Source organism: Tiliqua scincoides, chromosome 7, assembly GCF_035046505.1.
Source record: "Tiliqua scincoides isolate rTilSci1 chromosome 7, rTilSci1.hap2, whole genome shotgun sequence".
Classification (NCBI taxonomy): Eukaryota; Metazoa; Chordata; class Lepidosauria; order Squamata; family Scincidae; genus Tiliqua; species Tiliqua scincoides.
Window position 1 is genome coordinate 40450303 of NC_089827.1, and position 27699 is coordinate 40478001.

The 27699-nt window shown below is 44.7% G+C and overlaps 1 protein-coding gene across 1 annotated transcript; it reads left to right on the top strand.

Moving 5' to 3' along the window:
- The first annotated feature begins 2737 nt into the window (after positions 1–2737).
- Positions 2738–27199, top strand: LOC136656805 (aldo-keto reductase family 1 member B1-like). Its single transcript, XM_066633125.1, has 10 exons — positions 2738–2855; positions 8518–8685; positions 10563–10679; positions 13210–13287; positions 13839–13961; positions 17007–17113; positions 17672–17753; positions 22128–22211; positions 25079–25161; positions 26639–27199. The coding sequence occupies exons 1-10, from the start codon at positions 2790–2792 to the stop codon at positions 26679–26681; spliced, it is 951 nt and encodes a 316-aa protein (XP_066489222.1). The 5' UTR covers positions 2738–2789; the 3' UTR covers positions 26682–27199.
- The last annotated feature ends 500 nt before the right edge of the window (positions 27200–27699 follow it).

The following is a 27699-nucleotide window of genomic DNA, read 5'->3' on the forward strand; positions in this document are numbered from 1 at the left end:
ACCCATCCCTGCTGCAGTCAAGGTGGTTCTATCTTGTCAGAATGGTCAAAGCTCAGGGCCTCTTAGCCAGAGACAAAAGCTGGAACAAGGAAAGCTCTTTCCTTTCACCTTTATAGGTCTCCTGACTCATCCACCAAATAGAACTCGGATCCAGCCGAACATTCTAGGGGTGAGCGTGCCACAAGCGTGCTCATGGTGGACTCCGCCTCCCAACCTGAAAAGTTCACAGCTGTACCGTGTTGTTCATCAAGTTGGCCTTGGAGCCAGTTTATTAGCTTGATACCTTATCTAAGGGCCCTGTGAATCTGCCATCTCCACAGTTCTCTCAGATCTGGTATGCACTAATTAGAAGTTGGTTACAGCTGTGCCTAGTAACTCAGGCCTAGCAACATGGCTACAAGCAGAAGCTTTCTTTATTCTGATGTTACCTGATCACCAATGTTCACTTTTCTGTCACACTGCCCATCCTGGTTAATAGGGAGGGTCTTCCAGATATGGTAAAAATAAAGCTTCTATTAAATGATTGCTCACCTGTGGAATTGAAAAAGGTTTCAAAATTTATGATGGTGGTGATAATGCCTACTGAATGATGTTTCCAGTGTTATAATCGAGAGGGTGGTAGTTTATCTCCAGCAGATGATGGCAAGTAGAACCAAGAGATGGTATCAAACTGCCAATATGTTTTATAAGGAGCAAATATATTTGATTTATTTGGTTGTCATGTATTCCTCTGTATCATTTATTACAGACCTGCATTCGCTGTTGTTTTGTTTGTTATGTATGCCAATAAAGGTCTTGTGTGTGAAGATCCAGCTGGAATGAAGGCATTCTACAAAAGATTAGAACTATTGTATTGTACAAATCCCTATGGAGGTTTAGAAAAGCCTTGCTATGTAAACTGCCTTGAATTAAAGTCTGAGGAGAAATCTGATGACCAAGAAAGGTGGTATATAAATACTGATGATGGTGGTGATGATGAGAAAAGACACCTTTCACATATGCTGAGTGCTTTATTATCATCAATCAATACAGTACATATAAACAGAACCAGTACATATACAAGGACATCTGCAAGGACATCTGCCATACAAGGACATCTGCAAGAGGGATCTGAAGGACTTAGGAGTGGACCTCAACAAGTGGAAAACCCTGGCCTCTGAGCGGCCCGCTTGGAGGCAGGCTGTGCAGCATGGCCTTTCCCAGTTTGAAGAGACACTTGGCCAACAGTCTGAGGCTAAGAGGCAAAGAAGGAAGGCCCATAGCCAGGGAGACAGACCAGGGACAGATTGCACTTGCTCCCGGTGTGGAAGGGACTGTCACTCCCGAATTGGCCTTTTCAGCCACACTAGACACTGTTCCAGAACCACCTTTCAGAGCGCGATACCATAGTCTTTCAAGACTGAAGGTTGCCAACAGTTGTACATATACATAAAGAATAGCTCCCCAGGGCTCACTTCCACGTAAGCTTAAGATGGGATACACCATTATTGTTCTTTCTGAACTTTTACAGGTGGGACAAAGTTTGCCTCCCAGAAATGAATGTTACTCTTTCTCTGCCCCTCACCAATATTTTTTTTTTCTGTGCTGCTACAGATTCCAAGGAGCAGAACTAGGGGCAAAGTTTCAAGTGATGGTGAGGGAGGAGATTGGCAGGGCCTGATTCACAGCAACAGGGACATGTGGTGACAAGGGAGGCAGGTAAGGCAGAACCTCCTTTTTGAAGGAGTCCTTCAAAAAGCACCACCGCCACAGAGTCCATGGGTTGTGAGTGCTTGGGCGCTTCACACAGCAGCAGTGCTTTTTGAAAGGACTACGGTTGGGAGGCTCTGCCTCCCCACCCACCGCACATCCTTGCACAGTAATGGCCTTTGCTAACAATGCAATCCTGGGCCTATATCTTCTCAGAAGTAAGTCCCACTGTGCTCAGTGAAGCTTCCTCTCAGGGAAGTGTGAATATAGACCCGTAGTCTTAGACAAATGCAGTTTCACATTGCAAACACACACACACACACAAGCCAGTGTACTAGAAAAGCATTTGTGATCTGATCCTCATCCTATTTCTACAGATACCTGATAAAATGATGAAGAAAAACACACCAGCAAGGAGGTGCATGCTTTGCAATTGCCTGGCGGGTGCAGGCCTGCGCACGGCTACTTAGAAGTTCCACCCTGTGTGTGTGTGTGCGCGCGCGCGCACGTGCACAAAGGGCATAGGGCCCAGTCCTAGCCAACGTTCCAGCCCTGGTGCAGCTGTGCCAATGGGGCAGTCATTTTCAACCTTTCTTGTCTCACGGCACACTAACAAGGTACCAAAATGGCACACCATCAGTTTTTTGACAACTGGCAAGCCGCACCATGCTGCAGGTGGGGACTCGCATCCCTAATGACCCTACTAATAAAAAGATCTTCCCCCTAACTCACACAGCAGACCATTCGCTGCACACCAGTGTGCCGCCGCACAGAGGTTGAAAATGGCTGCGATGGGGTGTGCGCTGCATCCTGGGGTGGGAGGGTAGTGGTGGAGCCCTCCCCAGAGCAGGGGAACATTGTAGCTGCACAGGTGCTGGAAAGTTGGCTAGGATTGGGTCCTTACTCCCGGGAAAGCGGCCCCCTACCAGGACGGCACCCTCAGCCCCACACACTGGCGCTGCGCAGGCCTCCAGAGCAGCAGCAGCAGGGCCAGGCAACGAGCATGACTCCTCCTCCACCGGCTGTTCTCCCGGGGCGTGACCAGCTCTTCTTAAGCGCTCTCGTGGCGGCGTGGCAGCAGCGGCGCTGAGACGAACGCCATGGCTAGTTACGTGCAGCTGTGCACCAAGGCGAAGATGCCCATCTTGGGGCTGGGCACCTGGAAGGTGGGTAGCGCCTGCAGCCCTGGAGACCGGCGCCCGCCCCTGGTCTGCTCGCTGTGCGCATCGCGGCGCCTTGGAGGCTTTCTTCCTCTCCGCTGGTGATGCCTCCCCCAAGCCCGCCTCGGGGTCGGTGCTTCCCCCCCCAGCCCAATCAGTGCACCTAGGGGCGTAGCTAGAGGGGTGCCCTTCCCCTGCCGAGCCATTCCAGGGGGGGCAAAACGGAGGCTTTCGCCTGGAATGGCTTCGAAGACGAGGGACCCTTTGCACGCTGCGGTGTGGTACCCTTTGCCCCCCCCTCCGGCTATGCCGCTGGGTGCGTGCTTGGTGCTTACAATGCTGGGGGGGGGGAGTCTAGCTGCCCTTTAATGTCGTGGTTGTGTTGCTGTGCGGTGCTTTGTGTAAGCTGCGTGTCTGGCTTTTGCTTAGGAGGCATAGAGGGCAACCCCCCCCCCGCTCATGCCCCTGAAGGCCTGTGTGTGGGGTTTCTGCACTCCTTCCCCTACTTTCAACCAGCCATCTCCACTTCTGTGCCCCTGAGAGATGCTTAGCTGAGATGGGGCAGTTGCAGAAAGAGGGTTTCCTGTGTTCCTGGACTTTGGGGATGGTGGAAGAGGAGAAGAGGAAGAGAAATGGGGAAGAGAGAAAAATGGGTCTTAATTGAAAGGATTTCAGAATGGCTTTCTTTCTGGAAATGGTCTGCCTTGTTTTTAAAAAAAAAAGTTGCTTTAACTCCTCCCATAACTTTAAGGTTGCATGCAATTCTGTGTTACATGAGAAGGAGCCCCTTGGAGCAGGATGAGACTTGCTTCTGAGGAGTCATGCACAGGGGCTGCAGAGCTTTCTCATCTGCCACTCAGACCACCCTGAAACTTGTAGGGTAAGGTGCAAAATGAAGGCACACTTTAATAATAATAATAATAACAATAACAATAACAACAACAACAACAACTTGGTATTTATATACCACCTTTCTGGTCATCAGATTACTCCTCTGACTTTATTCAAGGCGGTTTACATAGGCAGGGGTTTCTAAATCCCTCAAGGGGATTTTTACAATCCTAGAGTTTCTCTCTTTCAAGAACCAACAGCATTTCAGAATGGATCTTCCTGGTTTGGTCTCAGTTCTCCCAGTTTTTGCAGGCTGACAAGCAGCTCCATCTCTCACATGGAGGGCAGCCAAGATGCTTCTTGCTCACACCAAGAGCAGGTGAAATAGCTCGGCTCAGCTTGTCAGCTGCTTCAAGGTCTAGTTCAGGGAGCTGCTGGTGTCCTTCTGATGTTCTCTTCTGGCTAACGGAGGCTCTACCCTGTAGACCAGACCTCCTGCACTTACATGTGCTTTCATGCATCCTTGTTACTCAGCCTCACAGACTTCAGTGGTTCCGAGTACTATAAAGTTGCCACTGTGACACCCAGAAATTCTTCCAGTGACATTTTTTAAAACTCTTACTACCTATGTGTTGGGGAAGGAACTTGGGGCCCAGTCCTAACCAACTTTCCCATTCTGATACAGCTGTGCCAATGTTGTGCACACTTTGTTATGTGGTGGTAGTCACAGAGGCCTCCTCAAGATAAGGGAACATTTATTCCCTTACCTCAGGGTTGCATTACGGTTGAATTGGCACCACCGAAAAGTTGGTTAGGATTGGGCTGTTAAAGAACTAGGGCCCAATCGTATCCAATTTTCTAGTGCCAGTGCAGCCGTGCCAATGGGGTGTGCACTGCATCCTGTGATGGGGAGGCAGTCACAGAGGCCTCCTTAAAGTTTGGGAACATTTGTTTCCTTATCTTGGGGCTGCAGTTCGGTGCAGTGGACTAATTTCTGAATAAAAATGTGTAACTAGGTTCAATGAGCCCCTTGAAGGGGAGAAAAATATTCCTAGTACTATTCCTCTTGGATTCTTTGAGAGGGTATATGTGTGTGTTCTTGGCATTTTGCTGATGCCATTTTTCAAACATAAGTCAGGGGTGGCCAAACTTGCGTAATGTAAGAGCCACATACGATAAACTTCAGATGTCTGAAAGCCGAAGTATTTAAGAAGCATGTAAATTCTTAAATACATTTTCTCACTGTAAACATTAAACTTGTGTTTTAATCCAGTGGACCTGGTTTATACCCAGTAAGTAATTAAGATGCTGGAAAATTCCTTATTTACCTTTTTATATTTGTGATACAAAAAGCTCAGCCAACGTATTTCTGAGAGACGCATATATCAAAGACCTGCATGTAGCTTTTGAGCTGCAGTTTGACCACCCCTGTTATAGGTCATGTGAGAACATTTTTACAGTATTTCAAAATGGGCTGCCTTGTTCCATCTCAGGGAGGTATTTTTCCCTCCTTGGAGGAGAGAGACTACATAATACCTTTTGGAATTATATTAAAACGTGGGCTCAAGGAGCAACTGGGAAGCTGCTGGCGAAGCTTCTGAAATGTTCAGTGAAGACGCTTTGTGTGTTATTGGATCTCTTTAATCATGTTCCAAGTTAAGGGTGTACCTACACATCCGTTTTTTATGACTTTGTTAGTGTATGCCTGGTCAAACACGATACAAGGACCTCAAAAGAAAAAGGCAGGAATAGCTTCTTTTTCTCATGAGGTGGATAAGGAGTTTTTCTTTTGTGACTGAACTTGCTTCCTTATGATGGGCCCAGTTTATTTTAGCAAGGAAAGGGCTTGGGCCATTATGGGGTATTTGTGGGTTCTTCCATTCCATTTGAGGATCATGGAGTTCTTGGAGGCAATCTGGGCTTTGATATACACTAGTATTTATAGTGCCCCTCCAATGAAAATGATAAAATTCTGGTATGATGCCAAATCAAAACATGATTTTGAATTTGTCTCCTTTCTGGCTTCCACACTGTTGGTTTGCTGTATGCTGGCAAATTGGAGGCTTTTTGTAGCCATTGCACCACATCAGCAAACCTGGGTGCCCTAAGAGTGAGATATGAATTGTGAAGGCCTGTTGTGAACACACTCAGTGGCCTTGGGCGAGCTGTTCTTTTTCTCTGCCTTGGTTCTTCATCTGCAATCTGAGGACAATAATATTTCCTTACCTTGCCATGGTTGTTGGAAGAATTGCAAGATGAAGGAGTCCAGTGTTCTGGATGCTGAAATTGTATGTAGGTAATTGTTGATCATTATGTTGATCATTATATTATGTTGATCAGTAATGGCCAACAAATCGTAGCATACCTCCCAAAGAGAAGTCCAAAGAAAGATTAGACTGTGCTGTTCTATCACATGTGCAAATCTTTACATTTCTCCTGACTGCAGAAACAGAGTGCAAACTTTCTGTTGGGGACCCCTTTCTGTATGAACTTGTTTGCTAAGAAAACTGCACTTCTGGAAAAGAATGCTTGTGTATTGCACTAGAATCTGGGGTATATTCCAGGTATCCCATCTGCAGTACTATGTTTATAAAATGCCTGTTGTACACAAACCAGAAAGGGAAAAAAACCAGGCTCTGCCAGTGGTGTACAGTCTATCAAAGTGAGATGCTCAAGGGTTAGCAGAAGGGGAAAGGAATGACTTTTAAACTGAAATTAAGCACCTTAAACATAAATGGAAAGTCCTACTGATGGCCATGTGTGAACTCTGCTTTCAGAAGGCAAACAAAAGGACAAGGAACAAGGAAACCTGTGTGTCATTACAGGTCTTACTGGGATTTCTTCCTTGATAAGAATTTCCTGAGAGCTTAGAATCGCTGGTGGAAAATCACTGAGGCAAACAACCTCTTTCTTTCTCCCCTCCCCTCATTTAATTTCTGGAAGTAGTATGGCACTTGTTTTGCCTTTCAGAAAGGCTTTCTGCATGAAATGCATGACATGAAATGCTGAAAATGTATCTGAAAACTGGGTTTTCTTGAACCTGAAATTTGTCTTTGTTGCCACTTGTTATATTATGTGAGTGTGTCAGTGCACACCAAGAAATTATGTTGGGCAAATCACTATCGGTGACCAGGAATTGGTTAAGCAGAATCTCTGACTGCAGGACCATCTGTCCCAACAAGGTTTCCTTCTCATAACTGTTCTATCTTATAACCACCCAGCCTTCTTAATGCTGCTGTCTAGATGTCCTTAATTGAATGAGTCTGCAAGTTAATTGTCTTGCGCTGTTTAGCCAGGTGCCTGAGGGACAGAGAGGCTGTTCTCTGCTACTAGTTCCAGAAAGCTCTTGACATCTTGTACTCTTTGTCTGGGACAATATCTTTGTCTTCATGTACCCTCCTTAGATCTAAAATGAAAAGATCTTAAGCTTCATTATCCCTCTTCTAGCACAGGTTTATACTGTGCATCCTAGGTCATGTATTGTATTGTGTTTCTATATGAGGGAAAGGAGTCTGTGTGAGCCCAAAACACACTCCTGCACTGTACTGTGTGTGGTGGTTGGGTGGTAAAAGATTGATCAAGCTGTTAATCTTGGGGCAGGTTCAGAGGCTCAAAACCTTTCCATGTGACTTGCCTTCCTGACTATCTCCAGGGTTGCATTCACACAAAATGTATCTATGGGAAGTTCAGCTTCTTGAAAATGACTGTGGTGATTGTGATGGCTCAGACTTGCTGCTGTGTTTTTTGCAATCTCCACCAGGAAATTGCAGCTAGGAAACTGGGCATCCTCAGGCCAGCAGTTTGTACTTGTATTTAAACTTTAAACACAGCAACATACAAGATCAAGAATAAGAACATAAGACAAGCCCTGCTGGATCAGGTCAAAGGCCCATCTAGTCCAGCTTCCTATATCTCACAGGGGCCCACCGATGCCTCAGGGAGCACACAAGGCAACAAGAGACCTGAATCTTCTTGTCACTCCCTTACATCTGACCTTCTGAGGCGGCCTATTTCTAAAACCAGGAGGTTGTGCACACCAGTCATCACTTCTAACCTGTGATGGACTTCTAGCAATCTGTCCAAAACCCTTTCAAAGGCATCTAGGCCAACAACCATCACCGCATTCTGTGGCAAGGAGTTCCACAGACTAATTCCACACTGGGTAAAGGAATATTTTCTTTTCAGTTCTAACTCTCCCACGACTAAACTTGTGCAAATATTGCAGATAAACATTGCAAAAAAAGCTATTCACTTTGTAAACACATCATTGCAACTGGTTAAATACATATACATGTTCGGCATAGATTCACAAAATTGATAAGCATTGATACTGAGACAGATCTTAAAATTAACCAATTGGTCATTGTTTGTATTGGTAAAGGTAGTGACAAAGTCTGAACAGAACATTGTGAGGCACCCAATTTGCATCTTTTTTCTGCCACGGACTCATTAGATGACCTTAGTGAAGCCACTAACCTCTCAACTTGGTTTGTCTCCTGTTTTGGGGTTTTTCCCAAAAGACTGAAAGTATCTTTCTAATGCCTTCTGGAGGCTTTGGGAGGCTTTCTGAGGGCCAGTAAGGCCACACATAGCCTTTCCTGTCCTCCCTCAGAAGACCACCATATGCAAGTGGGAAGGGCATTTCCAGGCTTTCCCTTGGGCAGCACAGGGGCCAGGACTGCCACTGCTATGGATGTGACTCTATATCTGCAACAGACCACTATTGCACATGATAGTCCTTGCACATGAGGTTCTAAAATGTTTGTGAGATAAAGAGGGTAGTATGATAAGTTAACCAAAAAACTTTAATTGAAAAGGGTTTCATTTTGTCATTCAGTCTCCACCTGGAAAAGTAGCAGATGCAGTGAAGGCGGCCATTGATGTGGGATATCGCCACTTTGACTGTGCCTACGTGTATCAAAATGAAGATGAGGTTGGCAGTGGAATCCAAGAGAAAATAAAGGCAGGGGTTGTGAAGCGCGAGGACCTTTTTGTTGTCAGTAAGGTATTTATCTCTTTATATTTGTATGTGGGCCCATATGACTCTTTAGGACAGTGCATAATATTCAATACTAGTAGTAAAACACACATAATGTGTTTTTTAAAAGCAAGCTAAAAAAAATTTTAAATCTACAAACTTTGAAGCCCAAGTAGGCTTGTTGGGAAAAGAATCTAAAACAGATTTCTGAAATTTCAAGAATCTGCTTGATGGATCTCTCCTGGGAAGGAGTTCATGGCACTAGTGCCACCACTGATAAGGCCCAGTAGTAAAAATGAAGTTGACTGTCGGGGCACCTAAAACAGCACATCCCCTGATGATGATGACGCATGGGACAGTGGAGAGATGAAATATAGGGGTAGGTGTTCTTTAACCTAAGATGCAAGGTGGGGATAAACAGTTCTAGTATTGAGAAATACTGGGATGTGATCAGGTTCTTTATCAAAGCAGTGTAGAGTCTCAGCTTATCTTAACATTGGGGGAGGGCGTGGGCAGGCAAGGGCTCTTAATATATGTGATGCTATCAAGGATGAGGCAGTTCAATTTCTTGTTTTCACAACTTAGGCAGAAGAACTTCATTTCTTCCTATGAATTCTGATGTTGTCTAGAACACCAGTTCTCTTATTTAGACTGCTCTATGGCCTGGTCAACGCATGCAGCAGGCCTCTGTTACATAGTGAGCAGATAGATGGCAACTCTTTGGGCTGGTAACTTTTTTAAATTCAACTTTGTGCAAGAGTACTATGTTTAGACTTTGCAAGGATCCCCAGCCTAAAACCAAGATTCAGTTTTCTGAAAAAGTCAGATTATCCATCACACAAGATTTTGGTTTTGGAAATCAAGGTACTGTTGCTGAATCCTTGGCTCTTCTGAAAGTTTGTCTCTAGACCAGTGGTTCTCAAACTGGCGGGTCGCGACCCACCAGTTCGTGTAACACTTCCCCCGTCCCTTTAAGGGGCGGGGGAAGGGGAGGGAGGCAGCGATGCGATCCCAAGGAGCGTGTTGCTAAGGGGGGCAAGAGGAGGTGCTTGTGCCTTACTTTGCATGATGCTGGGCTGCAGGAGGCCCTGCACACCGCTCCCCAGCGCTTGAATTCTGCAAAAGAAGCGGGCGCAAAGCACTTCCGTTTTGCAGGAGGTGCTTTGCGACCGCTTCTTTTGCAGGTTCCAAGCATCGGGGAGCGCTGTGAAGGGCTGCCTGCACTTCCTGCAGTCTGCTGCAGCATCATGCAAAGTAAGGCACAAGCACCCCCCTCGCCCCCCTTTGCAACACAGTCCTGGGGATTGCGTTGCTGCCCTAGCCCCTCCCACACAAGAACTCACTGAGGGAGTAAAGCTCCCTCAAAGTTTGAGAAACCCTGCTCTAGACTGTGTACCTATGAATCTGAATACTTGCCTTTCTGTAAACTCTAGAGCTGCGGTTCTTAAATGCTTAGCGTTTGAGAACTGAGGTAAGCTGTTGCAAGGGAGGGACAATGGCAGCGCTGGCCTTGGGGGGTGAGGGAGCCCCACAGAGCCCTCCCCAGGCCTCCAAAACACTAAAAATAGCTATTGGAAGTGACTCCAGTTTGCTATTTTTAGTGTTTTGAAGGCTTGGGGTGTCCTGCAGAGGGCTCCATGGGGCTCCTGCACTTCCCCCGGGCTGGTGCTGCCCATCCCTGTCGGCAACAAGATCCTGGGGATCACATCGCTGGCTTTGCACCTCCTCTGCCCTTTTCTAGGCTGGTGGGTTGTGACCCACCCATTTGAGAACCTCTGCTCTAGAGTATTGGGTGAATACAATTGTTTACTACAGTTCATGTGGTAGACTTTTTTTCAGAAGCATATTCTTGAATAGATTCTGTCTAGTAAATTGATCTCTCTGTTTGGTGCTCCTACTTGCAGCTTTGGTGCACTTTCCATGAAAAACCTCTAGTGAAAAATGCATGCAAGGCAACTCTTTCGGCCCTGAAGTTGGAGTATCTGGACCTCTACCTTATTCATTGGCCTATGGGATTCAAGGTACTATGAAACATCCACCTTTCTAGATGACCCTTACGAAGCCCTTGTCACTTCTTGGGGAGAAAGCTGACATGGCAGCCATCACTCTGGGCAAAGCGGAGTGCTTTTGACCATTTCTCCACTTTTGTCCTTGGAGTTCTGTTTAGTTATTGGTACCTGAAGTTTGTAGCTTACCTGGATGTCAGTGTGTTTCTTCCTCAACATTAGTGGCTTGTGATGCGTGAGGGCGTGTACATAATTTGGAAGTATGTTCATCGTGCTTCATTTAGACATAGAATCTTGTCTCTCAGATCAAGCTGTGGGGGACTGGTTCTTTAGATTTACTGCAGAAACCTGGTGTGCACAGTTCTGGGCTGAAGTTGCAATTTCACTAACAAATCTTCTTGAGGCAGTTTTCCAATACTTTCAAAATTGTTTTGACTTTTCTCTCTAAAAAGGGGAGTAGTGAAAGTGGATATATATTCTTAATTACATGAATCTATGTGTGGGGAAAGGCTGAGGTGTGGTGTATTTTGTTCATGGTTTTTTCTAACCATGGAAGCCCACCTGAAGCATGAGACAAATTCAAAGTGATTTAAACCCTGGAGATGTGCAAAAGACTTGTTGGGTTTGAAACCAATTTTCAGATGAATGATTGACATTGCATAAGACTGTAAATTCAGCAGGGAAAAATCCCGGTGTATAAGTAGGAATACCTACCTACAATTAGCAGGAAAGGCAGTTTCCTCATATGATGCAAATAAAATAAAATTAGCAAGTGCCCTTAGCTGGACCAATAAGCATTGCTGTGTACTTTCATGCTTCAAAATTGTCCTGAAAAGGACATTGTGGGCTGCAGATTTTTTAAGGGCTGTTCCTGCTATTGTGCAGTATTGCTATAATGAGGAAGAAATGGACTGACTTGTGGTCATCGTAGAGGAATCTCTTTTTATACAGCTGCTTCAAATACTTCCCAACGTCCAGGATGGATTATGGCCAGCATATCACATAGCTGTTGGGCTGTATTATTGCAGCTAAAAATGGCACAGTCTGTAGCCCTCTTAGAGGATTCAAACTGAAGTTGTAGTTTGCCAGGTGGGTGGGTGGGGGGAGAATCCCTAGATTCAAAGTTGGATAGACTGTTTAGCTGCTGATCCACCAAGGCAGTTCTTAGCACTAGGTTTAGCCTTAGAAGGGTATAATGAGGCTTCTAGTTCTGCAGCCTTGCAAAGTTTTTGCTACCAAATTAAAAAAGAATCTTTGCTGTGTTTGCTGCCAGATTTTTGTCTGCCTAACCAGGAGGATATATTTGTAAGTGGGTAGCTGTTAACCAAGAAACTTTATATTCAGTAGGTGATAGAAGTACAAGTTGTTGCTTGTTATCCACTGGGGTTCTGATATATCCACTGATATACCAAATCAGTGGAAAAATAGCTTTAAAGATGAACTTCCAGGTTTCTTGCTCTTCCATTGTCACCCCAGAATGCATTGGTATACATGCTATACCGCATTCAGCCACTAGATGGGGTGAATAATAGAATGTAATGGAATGAAATTATAAAGGTGGGAAATTTCAGTCCTTTTTTTCCCTGCTACAAGAGGGACCTCAGTATCCATGGTGAGTCAAATCAGTGGATAGCAAGTCAGCGGATACTGAGAGCCCACCTGATAATCCAATTCATGCAGAATAGTAACTTGGAGTGTCTGGCTGGCTGCTGTTGGAGACAGAGTACCAAACCAGTGGTTTGAACTGGTTCGGCAGCAGTTCCTACTCTCTTGCGACTAGCTGGCTCCCAAGGCATTACAAGTCTGCATATCTGTAGCTACCTCAGGAGTGGAGATCAGCACAACAGTAAGGGATAGATTAGGAGAGAGTTTCTGGAATAGGTTGGAGAGGTTAAAATGAGCTTTCTAATCTCAAAATGTAGATAGTTGTGATTGCATAGTTTCTGAGCGATGGTCAGAAGTGCACTAGATTCTCAACTCCGATTTTATGAAGATCATGTTTCTTGCACTTACGGTAGCAGAACAACATTTGCATGTTTGTAGGTAGTTCTGCTAAGGTGTTGGGGGAGAGAAGAAAGGTTGGCTACTCTTCAGTTGTTCAAGAGGCTGTACTAAACTCTTCACATGGAATGGAAGTGGTGATAGCATATATTTAATGAAAAAACTTGTAGCTAATTACTGAGCAGTGTGCACATTTGACCTTGGGTATTTTAGTGCAGATTACTATTGCCTGCAATGAAAGAATGGTAGTTGGGTTTGCTAGTGGTTTTTTACAGCAAAATGTGAAGATGGTGGATTACTTGACTTGCTTTATCTGTTGCTTGCAGATCAGAAGGTTGCTGTGTTTTGCCCTGTGTTTTGAGGAGGAAGGAAGGAGGCCTTGCCTTCTATGCAGTGGTCATAGCTGAGTGGTGGAACACATGATTTGTATACAATGGCCCCAAGTTCAGTCCCCACCAGCTCTACATATTTTGCAGGTAGCAGGGCTGGGAAAGACTGACTTGGTATAAGATGACGCATTTAAAGCTTCTCATTGCATTTATAGGCTGGTGATGACCTGTTTCCTTCTGATGACAAAGGCATGTTAATACCCAGTAACACAAGTATTCTGGACACTTGGGAAGTAAGTTCAACTGCAAGTAAAGGTATCTTTTTGTTCCTTATGAAACTACAGGTAATCCAGAAGTATTTGACGTTTTGCTATATATCTGATTTGGTAACCTGCCATCACTGGACTTTTTCCACTTACACATTTATGATAAGTCAAGGTTAAGAGAAGGACAGAACGCTTAACAAATACACAAATGGGAGCAAATTTACTTAATGAATTCCTCACCCCAGTTGCTGTTTAAAACCACTTGCCCCTGTGAGAGTGTCACAAATAGGAGGAAATACTGCTCCAGTATTTCAAGGTAAACACTTAAAACTCAGTCAAAAACAAAGTTTTTGGTTGTTTGTGGAGGTACTTTGAAGCATATATTCTCTTCTCACCTGCTTTCTGATGTATAGCCCCAAAAGAGCTATGCCACATAAGATTTCTGAACAAACCTCTGTGGAAAGTGGGCTCTTGCAGTGTCGGAGGAAGCCAACCAGGGAAGAATTAAGTGCAGCAAAACTGCTGTGATGAAATCCGCATTTCATGTACATAAGCCAGATATTTTGGTGTGCCCTTAGGCAATGGAGGAGCTGGTGGATGCTGGATTGGTGAAAGCCATTGGTGTTTCCAATTTCAACCACGAACAGCTAGAGAAAATCTTAAATAAGCCTGGGTTGAAGTACAAACCTGCAAATAACCAGGTAAGTTGATCAGTGGGATAAATTGGAGATGTTGGGGATCATGAAGGGCAGATCATTGTACAGACCAAATGGAAGATGGCCTTGGGGGTTTAAAGGGTGCTGTTAACCAAGCAGAAGCCACTGCCTATAGAGAACTGACTGCAAGCCTACGCTGCTCTTCTGGCATTCACTCTAAAATTGGAGCCCTGCTGAATTGGACCAGAGCTTCGTCTAGTATAGTCCAGCTTCCTCTTAGTGACATTTTGATAAAAATTGAGGGAGGAGAGTAATGTCCATACATTCACAGTTGTAACGTTGTATATATGGGAGAGATTAATAGCTCAATCCTATGGGCCTATTATGACAGTAGTAGTTCCCTTCTGCTATTGTCACTACAACAGTGGCTCCTCTAAAGGTATGCTGCTCTGTGGAGTGCTGGGAGCAGCTAGCAGCTTCTGCCAGTTCCCAGGCTCATTGACAGACCACCTGAACCTTGCCAAGGTAAGAAAAATGGCCAGGAGAGGAGTTCTTGGGGGGGGGGGAGCATGTGAGGCATGTTGGAGTGGGAGAGGATATATCCCCATGTGAGCAATGTGCACTAGGATGCTATCCCAAAACCTCCAAACATGTCCCCTTTCTCTCCCTAGACTTGCTCCACCTATATTGCTGACAGAGGCCCATAGGTGATTCAGGGGCTTATGGAGGGATAAGGGGAAAATATTTTCCCTTGCTTTTTCCAACCCTCCTGGTTGGGGTGCCCCCTCCCCACTGTAGCATACAGTGCTATCTGTTTTGATGCACCTGCATGCTATAGCAGAGGGAAGGATAGGATGGACTGTAACCCAATTACTTGATAGTACCTCTGTCTTGTCTCCAGGCCTTTGCATTGGTGGAAAGCAGATAACATTGATTGTGTTGAGATGGGCTGTTGTATAAAGTCAGGGAGGAAGATCTGGCCAAAATTAGTTGCATTTATGTTAGGTATGTGCTTGCCCTCAATCCAGAGTTGGAAGAATGAGCAGGCCATACTTGAACATTCACTGAGCAGGAGGAAGAAATTCATCCTTTGCTTTGGTGTGTGCAGATGCCTTGGTTCTTTCCACTGCCTGATGACTTTTCTCTGCTTCTTTCTAGTGAACTCTCTGTGAGAATTTATTGTTGAATCCTGTGATCACTGTGCTTTTAGGCTTTATTTAGTATCTACTCAAAATCATTGAATGCTTACTGTAGATACTCACCTATAGGGTGAGAAATTTCTGCCAATAAATCAAGTTTAGATCATCACCTTGCTTTATCTGCAAGGTCAGAGCTTTTCAAGCTAGTGGTGGAAGAAACAATGCAGAGATCATTAGAGGGCTGTTAAATCTCCCCAGCAACCCTTCCACCAGCAAGCTGCAGCCAAAGTTAACCTTTTATTCTCCTCTTGAGGGGAAAAAAAGCAAGGCTTCCATTGAAATCAAGCAAGCCTCATTCTCTTTATCAGACCCTGCTGCAGCCTCATTGTATTTTGCAAATGCTTGGCAGAGGTCTGTTGTTTTTTTCTTCCTTCTAAACATCAGGATGTGTCTGTGGTATTTCCTGCCAGCAGTGTGTTGGGGCATGGAAAGTGACCCAGTCTAAAGGGCTTACAGTTTGTGTTAGATGAGCAGTGTAGAGGTGAGAGGTTGGGGAACTAACAGTGATGGAAGAGAGCAATGTGGAAGCGCCTGGTAATGAAGGACGAGGAAATGATGCTCTGTTTCTACAACTCTTGGAACTAAGAAATTGTGATGCTATTGCTTGCCACTAATTTCATCCCATCGGTGCCACATAATTAGGTCACAGGGTGGTTGAAATATGTGAAATGACAGTATGCATTAAATTATCCTACAAGTATGCTCAAGGGAGCCCTATACAGTATAACGAAACCAAGTGTCATGTGATAGAGACAAGGATGCGTCAGGATAATATTTCATTCTAAATTTAGCCCGTGCATTCTACTAGACTCAAATCTGTGCACTGATGCCTTATCAAATGCCCAGCTTATTTCTTCTACAAAGCCATCAAATATCAGAATGCTGCTGCAATAAAAATATCTCATTTGGGCCTAGCCGAGTACCGATGATAAGCATTCAAAGCTCATGTGTAGAAGTTCTTGGGCTTTCATGTGCATGTTTTTGCAGCTAAGTATTGCAGCTGAGCCTAAAAATAAAATCCAGGAACTGTGTAACCTATCCAGTACAGTTCAGCATCCTTCATTTGCCAGCAAGATGAAGTCCAAACAAAAGACAAGTAGATAGAGACTGGAAATAGTGTCTTTCAGAGTGGCAAAGGAGGGTATAAGAGGTGTCACTCATACTGTATGCATTTTTCCCACAACCATCTGATAACTTTTGTGTTTTGTAGCATCTTTTTAACCTGCAAAGCCTGTTTGGCCAAAGGTGACAGGTGGATGAAATAAGTGTGTGTTTAACGAATATCTATATTCAAAATATCTGTATTCACCAGATTTCTTTCATGAGTTATTTCAGGCCATTGCAGGGATGAGGTCTTCTCCTGTCATTGCTGTGACTGACTACAGGTAGAAATACATGTTCTTTTAGGAGGTCCTAAACATGGTTATTTGGGGCCACATGCAAGACCTTCATGTCATAGCTGCTTGGCAGATCTTAAATCCTATTGAGAAAATATACATTTCTCTTGATCCTATATAGAAATTGCCTTTAGTTAGATTCTAACATTTGGTGCACAGTTCTGTAACATGTAGAAATGATCCAATTATAATGATTCTCCAATTATTTGATATATCTTCTAACTGTAAGAGAAGGGCTGCAATCTAGCAAGGCTATTTGTGCCTGGGGAGCAAAAACATATGCAGCCAGAGGTGCTTTCTTAAGAAAAATTACTGTAGCCATGTACTTCTGAAGAGCCAAGCCATGCCCCAAACTGAAAAATGGCTTACTTCATTGGTGTGAGTGACTTATGCAAACACACGAATGCAAATATGGTTTCTCTTTGTCTGAACCATTATGCAAATATGGTTTCTCTTTGTCTGAACACAGATTGTCTTGTTGCTTTTGTTTGCAGATTGAGTGTCACCCATATCTCACCCAGGAAAAGCTGATCAATTACTGCCAGTCCAAAGGGATCACGGTTACAGCATACAGCCCCCTTGGCTCCCCTGATAGACCATGGTAAGAATGTTTAGAAGCATTTCCACTTTATAAAGTATGACTTGAGTTCCATTAAGTGGGACCTACTGTCCTTGGGGGACACCCCTCCCACACTGAGTGGGTAACCTGTGAAGAGAGTCTGTTGAGACAGAATTGGCTAATCTGTGCTTGGCAGTCCTGAGTACTATATGTAAAGGCTGGAGTACCACAAATCATGTTAGAGGTGAGGATGTCTCTTTGATTTGTAGGGTGAATGGATGCAAAGTTGGACAAACCACCTGACTTTTAATAACTGTATAAAAGATGAAATTTTCAGTAGATGCAGCTTCTCAACACAACTATTTTAGATTATAAGTCCCTAGTGGGGTATCAGGGACCTATCCTCTTACACTTTGCAAAGTAGATCTCACAGAGATGGCACTATCTAACTGTTAAAGGTTCAGAGGTCCTGTCCTCCATTTGTAGCAGTTTACCCTAGTGATTTGATAGTTGTTTTAAATTATGTTTCTTATGAATGCGAGTTGTCTTGATCGTCTTACAGTTAACTACAGACACTTATTCCCCACCCTTCTTTTCTAGGGCCAAGCCAGAGGACCCATCCCTCTTGGATGATCCCAAGATCAAAGATATTGCTGCAAAGCACAACAAAACAGCTGCTCAGGTAAGTGTTCTAACATGTGCCTGGGTGCATAACCTGTGTATCACAGCTGCTGCAATGGTTGACTGTGCTTGCCCCTGTTCAGAATGCTTATAACACTGGGATATTCAGTGAAGGACAAAATAAGCAGTATATATATGCCTAAAGCTCATGGGACTACAGGAAATGGATTTATCTGTGTTTGTTCTCCCATCAGCTGAGAATGATGGCCAGTTTAGAAGTTGCTCCCACCATTGTCCAATTCAGTTGGAAGGGGAAATTATTAACAATCAGAGTGTATACTTGGTATTGGGTACCATTTGGAACATCTCTAACCACCCTGCTATATTTTAGCCGGGGTGGCTAAATATAATCAGCGACTAAATTTTTTTTTTACTCCTTCTCTAGAGGCTTGTGGCTGTCTTAAAGATTTAATCTGTGATGGTAGCTGTAGGATGAGCTGATAATTATCAATCAGCTAATGTGTACAAGATCATAATCTGAAATTTGCACGGCAACAGATCTGGGACAAAAAATCTGAGACACCCGTGTGTGTGTTTTGGTCCCTCCGTTCAGGATGTTGGCACTCTCGTGGTGGAGACGTGATGGCTGACCAGAGTTCCAGATTGCTAAATGGGCATTGTGTGTAGCTTTCCACAGCAACAGCCCACTTTTGCAACAGCACTCATTCAATGGGTAGCGTTCTCTGAAGTGCTACCTGTTCCACGAGCAGGGCCAGCTAGGCAGGCGGAGATCAGGGATCTCAATGCGTGGATGAGACGGTGGTGTAGGGAGGAGGGGTTTAGATTTGTTAGGCACTGGGGAACGTTTTGGGACAAGCGGGGCCTGTACAAGAGGGACGGGCTCCACTTGAACCAGAATGGAACCAGACTGCTGGCGCATAACATTAAAAAGGTGGCAGAGCAGCTTTTAAACTGATCCCTGGGGGAAGGCCGACAGGAGCCGAGGGGCATCCGGTTCGGGACTCCTCATCCCTATGGGATGAGGATGGGGAGGTTAGAGAACAACAAGACAAAGGCAGAGTAGGAAAAGAAATTGGGAAAGGTAGCGTGATGGGATGTGATAGACGGTTTGGCACAATGAGAGGATGCGGGGACAAAGGAGCGAATAAGCAGCCCATCCTAGGGTATTCCGTGTACAAATGCTTTTATCCAAATGCCCGAAGTCTACGAGCAAAGGTGGGAGAACTGGAATGTCTGGTGACAAGGGAAAACATTGACATAGTGGGCATAACAGAAACCTGGTGGAATGCGGACAATCAGTGGGATACCGCAGTCCCGGGCTATAAACTCTACAGGAGGGACAGGCAGGGGCGTGTTGGAGGTGGGGTGGCCCTTTATGTTAAGGAAGGGATAGAATCCAGCAAAGTAGAGATTGAAGGTGGGTCCGACTATGTTTGTGACTGACAATGCTCTCTCACTGTATGTAGCCGTGTTCTGGGACCTTATATTTGCTATCCAGTTGTTTTTCTGTTCATGAAACTGAAACATTCTCTAATAAAAAGTTAATCTCTGTGGGTTAAATTACCAGGCTTGTGCAGCGATGTAATACTGGGGGCGTGCTATCGTCCTCCAGACCAGAAATCAGATGGGGACCTTGAAATGAGGAAACAGATCAGGGAGGTGACAAGGAGGGACAGGGTTGTAATCATGGGGGACTTCAATTATCCTCCTATTGACTGGGTCAATTTGTGTTCTGGTCACGATAAGGAAACCGGATTTCTTGACGTGCTAAATGACTGTGGCTTAGAGCAGCTAGTCACAGAGCCCACCAGAGGACAGGTGACTCTGGATTTAATATTGTGCGGTATGCAGGACCTGGTTAGAGATGTAAACGTTACTGAGCCATTGGGGAACAGTGATCATGCTGCAATCCGTTTTGACATGCACGTTGGGGGAAGAATACCAGGCAAATCTCTAACAAAAACCCTTGACTTCCAATGGGCAGACTTCCCCCAAATGAGGAGGCTGGTTAGAAGGAGGTTAAAAGGGAGGGTAAAAAGAGTCCAATCTCTCCAGAGTGCATGGAGGCTGCTTAAAACAACAGTAATAGAGGCCCAGCAGAGGTGTATACCGCAAAGAAAGAAGAGTTCCACGAAATCCAGGAGGGTGCCCGCATGGCTAACCGAGAGGCTGTGAAGGGCAAGGAAGCTTCCTTCCGTAAATGGAAGTCTTTCCCTAATGAGGAAAATAAAAAGGAACATAAACTGTGGCAAAAGAAATGTAAGAAGGTGATACAGGAGGCCAAGCGAGACTATGAGGAACGCATGGCCAGCAACATTAAGGGGAATAATAAAAGCTTCTTCAAACATGTTAGAAGCAGGAAACCTGCCAGAGAAGCGGTTGGCCCTCTGGATGGTGAGGGAGGGAAAGGGGAGATAAAAGGAGACTTAGAGATGGCAGAGAAATTAAATGAGTTCTTTGCATCTGTCTTCACGGCAGAAGACCTCGGGCAGATACCGCTGCCCAAACGGCCCCTCCTGACCGAGGAGTTAAGTCAGATAGAGGTTAAAAGAGAAGATGTTTCAGACCCATTGATAAATTAAAGATCAATAAGTCACCGGGCCCTGATGGCATCCACCCAAGAGTTATTAAGGAATTGAAGAATGAAGTTGCAGATCTCTTGACTAAGGTATGCAACTTGTCCCTCAAAATGGCCACGGTGCCAGAAGATTGGAGGATAGCAAATGTCACGCCTATTTTTAAAAAGGGAAAGAGGGGGGACCCGGGAAACTATAGGCCGGTCAGCCTAACATCCATACCGGGTAAGATGGTGGAATGCCTCATCAAAGATAGGATCTCAAAACACATAGACGAACAGGCCTTGCTGAGGGAGAGTCAGCATGGCTTCTGTAAGGGTAAGTCTTGCCTCACGAACCTTATAGAATTCTTTGAAAAGGTCAGCAGGCATGTGGATGTGGGAGAACCCGTGGACATTATATATCTGGACTTTCAGAAGGCGTTTGACACGGTCCCTCACCAAAGGCTACTGAAAAAACTCCACAGTCAGGGAATTAGAGGACAGGTCCTCTCATGGATTGAGAACTGGTTGGAGGCCAGGAAGCAGAGAGTGGGTGTCAGTGGACAATTTTCACAATGGAGAGAGGTGAAAAGCGGTGTGCCCCAAGGATCTGTCCTGGGACCGGTGCTTTTCAACCTCTTCATAAATGACCTGGAGACAGGGGTGAGCAGTGAAGTGGCTAAGTTTGCAGACGACACCAAACTTTTCCGAGTGGTGAAGACCAGAAGTGATTGTGAGGAGCTCCAGAAGGATCTCTCCAGACTGGCAGAATGGGCAGCAAAATGGCAGATGCGGTTCAATGTCAGTAAGTGTAAAGTCATGCACATTGGGGCAAAAAATCAAAACTTTAGATATAGGCTGATGGGTTCTGAGCTGTCTGTGACAGATCAGGAGAGAGATCTTGGGGTGGTGGTGGACAGGTCGATGAAAGTGTCGACCCAATGTGCGGTGGCAGTGAAGAAGGCCAATTCTATGCTTGGGATCATTAGGAAGGGTATTGAGAACAAAACGGCTAGTATTATAATGCCGTTGTACAAATCTATGGTAAAGCCACACCTGGAGTATTGTGTCCAGTTCTGGTCGCCGCATCTCAAAAAAGACATAGTGGAAATGGAAAAGGTGCAAAAGAGAGCGACTAAGATGATTACGGGGTTGGGGCACCTTCCTTATGAGGAAAGGCTACGGCGTTTGGGCCTCTTCAGCCTAGAAAAGAGACGCCTGAGGGGGGACATGATTGAGACATACAAAATTATGCAGGGGATGGACAGAGTGGATAGGGAGATGCTCTTTACACTCTCACATAATACCAGAACCAGGGGACATCCACTAAAATTGAGTGTTGGGCGGGTTAGGACAGACAAAAGAAAATATTTCTTTACTCAGCGTGTGGTTAGTCTGTGGAACTCCTTGCCACAGGATGTGGTGTTGGCGTCTAGCCTAGACGCCTTTAAAAGGGGATTGGACAAGTTTCTGGAGGAAAAATCCATTATGGGGTACAAGCCATGATGTGTATGCGCAACGTCCTGATTTTAGAAATGCGTTATGTCAGAATGCCAGATGCAAGGGAGGGCACCAGAATGAGGTCTCTTGTTATCTGGTGTGCTCCCTGGGGCATTTGGTGGGCCGCTGTGAGATACAGGAAGCTGGACTAGATGGGCCTATGGCCTGATCCAGTGGGGCTGTTCTTATGTTAATAAAAATGAACTGAATTCATTTTTATTGAATAGGAAGACTTGTAGCACAATCGTGTGCATGTGTACTCAGAACTAACTCCCATTGTGTTCGTTGGGGCTTACTCCTAGGAAAGTGTGTATAGGATTGCAGCCTTACTCTTTTCGACCTTGTCTTGGTTACTAGGTTCTGATCCGGTTTCATATCCAAAGAAATGTGATTGTGATTCCCAAATCGGTCACCCCTGCCCGTATTGAGGAAAACTTCAAGGTAAGATGGAGAATCCCATTGGATCAGCTTGGTCTCACATGCGTGTCATCCTATAAATGGAGGATTGTTTCTGTCCTTCTAATGTGCACTGATCAAGGCTGCTGTTACTGAGCAGAACCTTGATATAATGCCCTATACATTTGCAAGCACAAAGAAAAGTGGGACAGAGTTGGTTGGGCTAATGCCTGTTGGCTAGAGTTCCTAATTAACAGCCAAGTGTTTGGGCTAAGCCCTTGTCCATCCACTTATCTACAAGTTATCTTAATGGCTATACATATATATATTCTCTCACTGTATTAGTCCTTTTGTTAGCTCTGTATAAGTGTTCTGTGGTGTTTGAACAAGGCCCCTCTTTGTTTCCTTCCCTGTCTTTCTTGTATGCTATTGAATTGACTGACTAGTGAATTTATATGCTACAACATGCCCCAAGGCAGTGTAGCAGTTGCAGTGGTGAAGTAGGAGCAGGGAAACCCATGCAGTCATGAAGCTCACTGGGAGACCATGATCTAGCCCAGTAGCGGTCCTGGCATTTTTCGTACTGGGGCCACCCCATCTGCCGTCCCAACCCAGAAGTAATTGCAGTGACATCACTGCAATTACTTCCATGCTGCCAGTTCTTTTCCCCCTTTTAAAAAAAACAAGGTGGCCCAGATTCTGATGGAGTCTTTTGTGCTGCTGGGAGCAGCTGTCCTATCCTAATTTTCGACTCCTGCCAACTATGTCAATTTGTCCCGCCCAAATATCCAACTCCCTTCTAGTGCCCGCTTTTTGGCTAATTAATACCCTCTTCCAAGAGACAACAGCTGTGGTGTGCAAAGGAATGAACACAGAACTCCTTATCTATAGCAATTAACAAGAATTTATTGCTACAAACACAGACACTCCCTGCAAGTCCTTTCCCTCCCCAAAACTCCACAGTGGGTGAAGGTTTGACACCTCCAGTCCAAGTCCACAGTTCAATCTCCAAAGCAGTCCAATCTTCCCAGTCCAGTATTCCCAGTCCAATCTTCCCAGTAGCAGTCCAGTGCAGCAGAGTGTGTGTCCAGCAGAGTCTCAGCAGTCCCTTCCTCTATCTTCTCCAGAAGAGTGTCTCCTCCAGCAGGGTCCTGGCAGTCCTCTCCTCTGTGTGTCCTCCAGCAGAGTTCTGGCAGTCCCCTTCTCCCAGTGTGAGTCCGGCCAGGTGTCCCTCTGGTCAGCATCCTGCTCCTGGCTGGGTCAGCGTCCCGCTCTGGTCAGCCCTTTGCTCCTTCTGAAGCTGCCTTTTATCCTGCAGCCCCTTGTTAAGTCCAAATTCAGCTCAGCTGTGAGCTACCTCGTTAGCTCGGGTCCCATCAAGGTCAAATGAAGCTCAGGTGTCCAACCAGGTCTCCATTGGCCTTGATTGATTACAGCTGTGGAGCCAGCCCTGCCCTTCCCAGAGCTGTCAACCAGCTGTCAAAACAGGGAATCGCTGTCAACACCACATCATCCACCTGATGATCTTCTGATCTTCCATTACAGCAGCACTTGCTGCCTCCAAAGTTGGAGGCAGGTGCCACTCCTAGCAGTGTGGAAAAGCTCCAGTGGAGTCTTTTGCACCACTAGCAGCAGTGCAAAAGGCTCATTTGGAGCTAGAAGCAGCACCCGCCTTCTCTGAAATTGGAGGAGGTGGGCGCAGTTTCCAAGCCATTCTGAGGGTGGCCCTCTTCGCCTTCCCTTTTTAAGGGGAGGTGAACAGGGTGGCCCTCAGATCAGCACAGAACCACAAAAACAGGTGGCACGGAGGGGGTCATGGCACGGCCCCCCAAACCTGGGGGGCATTTGCCTGGGGCATTTGCCCCACTGGGTCTAGCCACTGGTATCCTAATGGTCTAGCCATAATCACTTGGCCTAATTTACCTCAGAGGTCTTGTGAGGTTAAAGTGAGGAGGAGGGGCTAGAAGTACAACCAGCTACATGTAAAGACAAAAAAAAATAAAGTGTATTCTTCAGTTGGCCAGAATAGTGGTACTGAAATCTAGGTAGCTCTGTGTCAAAACAAACAGTGTTTTGTGGCACTTGAAAGACTAGCAGTCATATTGAGGCAGAAGTTGTTTTTGGACCCTGAGCTCATTTTTTTTTAAGTGCATAAAGTATTCTCCAGGGTAAGGATCACTCTGGCACCTTCCAGGATTGGGATCATAAGAACATTAGAATAGCCCCACTGGATCAGGCCAAGGGCCCATCTAGTCCAGCTTCCTGTATCTCACAGTGGCCCACCAAATGCCTGAGGGAGCTCACAAGACAACAGACACAACCTGTGGCCTGGTGCCCTCCCCTGCATCTGGCAATCAGAGGCGCCCGCCTCTAAAACCAAGAGCCTGCACATACCTGCTATGACTTGTAACCAGTAATGAACTTCTCCAGAAATTTGTCCAATCTCCTCTTAAAGGCATCCAGGCAAGATGCCATAACTACTACTTGTGGCAAAGAGTTTTACAAACTAATTACAAGCTGGATAAAGAAATGTATTCTTCTTTCTGTTCTAACTCTCTCAACGCTCAACTACAGTTGCTAGGGCAATGCAAAGCAATTCCTTTGCCTCTTGCTGTTAATATATGCCCAGAAGATCATGCTGCCCAAGTGGTTGCAAGCTGTTGTTTGGGCCATCTGTGCCGCTGCAATATACTGTATTCTGTCCACTGTTGGTTTTAGATCAGGAAGAATTTTTACACTCTGCTGTGAACTGCACTTGGTGACAGTGTATGCTACATTGAACTTCTTGAAGAAAGGGGCAGGATAGAGATGTGAAATAATGACAATAAGTTGCCTCCAGAATTCTTCTGAATCTTGGTGATCTCTCCAGCATTATTTCAGTTTAATTCAGATATTATTCCCTCTCTTGCCAGGTATTTGACTTTGATCTGACTAAGCAAGAGATGGAGACCATCCTTGGCTTCAACAGGAACTGGAGAGCGTGTGCAATGAGCACGTAAGTCACAGTGTTTGAAAAAACTTACAAAGGGGTGACAATCTCAGACTTTATTTTGTATTGATTATTGAATGGGAGGCACAATTGGTTAAATTAACAGTTCTTTGATTTAAATGCAGGCAGCAGGTTTAAAAAAAATTTTGATTTTATAAAGAGGAACATGGTAAAAACATTACAATATGATCATCTAGAGGAAAAACCAGACTGTAAAATTGTATCTGTCACATGTATTTGAAACCAAGGCCCATAAGGCACCTGATCAGTAGTTGACTAGCTTCCAGACCTCAGAATATTTTTAATTAACAGTAACTTAAGCTGTCACCTTGACCAGTTCAGAAAATCCCAGACCCTGTTAAGCCATTTCCACTTTCTTAGACTTGTTGTCACTCTGTAGTAAGCTGAGTTCAACATGTACACAATTACTTGCCTCAAACTATACTCATTGCTAAATATGGTAGTCATTTTAGTATTTTCTAAAAGATGCTGATGTGAATCCTGTTAGAGCAGCAAGTGGACATGTCTTGTAAATTGCTAAAAACTTGATTGGGGTAAGGCTAGAGATAATCTTTAATGCCTTGCTCTTAGCGTTTTGCTGTTAAATCAGACTGCTAGGAAGAGGCAGTAAGTGTGAGATGACCTTGAAATTCCTAAAGTGCAACCTTCTTTCAGGGTACCTTTTGAGGCCCCGTGTTTTAATTTCTAGATCGCAGATATATCGGAAGGCATCCAGAAATGAATTCCTCTATTCCAAAGCTGTTTTAGCAGAGAAGGATGGAAAACTTTGCTCATGAAGCTCACTGGGTGTTTGTGTGTTTTGTCAGCAGAAATGCAGATAGTTGTTTTTTTTTTTTAGGTCATCAATACGACTCCTTCCACAGTTGCAGACATGCCGTGTTCTGCAGCTGTCTGAGGTTTAGTCTGCTGATGGTGTGGTTCAGTTCTTAAAACTCTAACAGCTGTTTGCTGTACCATTACTAATATGTCTAGAATAGTTGTATCCAGTCTGAAGATTAATAGGTTTGCACTTCATAGACTTCAGGGTTGATTTATTCAGGGTTCAGGGTTGATTTATTGTAAAACAATAAATCCTCTCTAAGAACACTGCAAGCATATTTTTCATGCTCTGAGCAGATGTTTGTTGGTATCCGCCCAACATGTGATTTTCTGCACAACCTGTAATCAGCCAGTCATATATTCTGACTTACTAGGTGCTTGAAACGCCTCCCATTTCTGCAGTCTCAGGAATGCACTGCAAGGAGTGTATCAAGTCCCTGTGGGCCAACATACATGGCTTGTGGCCTGCATTTAGTTTGGCCCGTTGTGGGTTGTGCAGGCCTGTGCTAGATAATTCTGAGAAGTGTTGGGACATCGTGTTTAAGATACGGCTGGTATTGTCCACTCCTCTGTTTTGCCTTCTCTCAAATAAGGCATATGCACAGTTGGATTCAAGTAATAGATGAACTTTTTTTTTCTTCAGATGCATCAATCACAAGGATTATCCCTTCAAAGCTGAATATTAACAGCTGGCTGTCCTGATTGTCTTCAAATGACAGAGATGGGAATGTATGTGTTGGCATTGTTGGCTCCTTCATTTCTCCTCTCTACACAGCCTTGTTAAACCTCTAGCCTTGATTCAACATGTTGTAAGTGGCAGAGTTTAAGGAACAAATTGCTTCATCTTCCTCAGCAAGCTGGAGACTTTTGGCTGAGATAGGTGGCTGGAATTAGGAGGAGGGGAACAATTAACTTCCAACTTCTGTTACCACCATTTTTCTTTTAAGCCATGTTACGCTATTTCCTGTTCCTCTCTGAAAAGACAGTGTGCATTAACACATGTTTTGGGGAAAGCCAGTTCTAATGCTTTTTTGTGTGTGCTAAATTCCTATTTCCAGACTTCTTGCCTTGGTTCCAGCGTGGGAGCTTCATAATTTTCAATTGTGTGCAGTGTGAACATGAATGTTGCTTCATGGGGTAGCTCTCATCAAATGAAAACTGGACTATTCTGACAGAGTTGCTTCTAATAAAATGTGTTTGGTTATCTTTGAGTATGTGTCTGCATGACAGTAACTGGAATTCCTTTTTGAAAACTTCCAAAACTTGATATCTGTTCCTGCTTTCCTCATTCACCTACCCTACCACACACATGGAACATACTCAGATGATGAATGTTTTTTTTTTAATTGAACAAATCTTATCCTGCTTTTATCTCATAAGAAATGGTGTCTAACGGAGTAACTCTATATAGTATTACTCAGAAGTAATGAGGTGGACTGAATCTGAAAACAAAATTTAGTTGGCTGTGTTTTACTTGTCAGTAAACATTTAAGAATTTATACCCTACCTTTCTCCCAGTGAGGCCAATTAAGATGGCTTACAAAATTAAAAATGGCAATAATAAAACAAAACAGTAAAAACCAACTTCAATGGGTCACTTAAAACAGTAAAAATTACATTTGATTAAAATGCCAGGCCATCGTGTCAGCTATTGAACACCATCCTCAATAAAGGCCCCACCAAAAGGTCTCCAAGGAGGAAGCT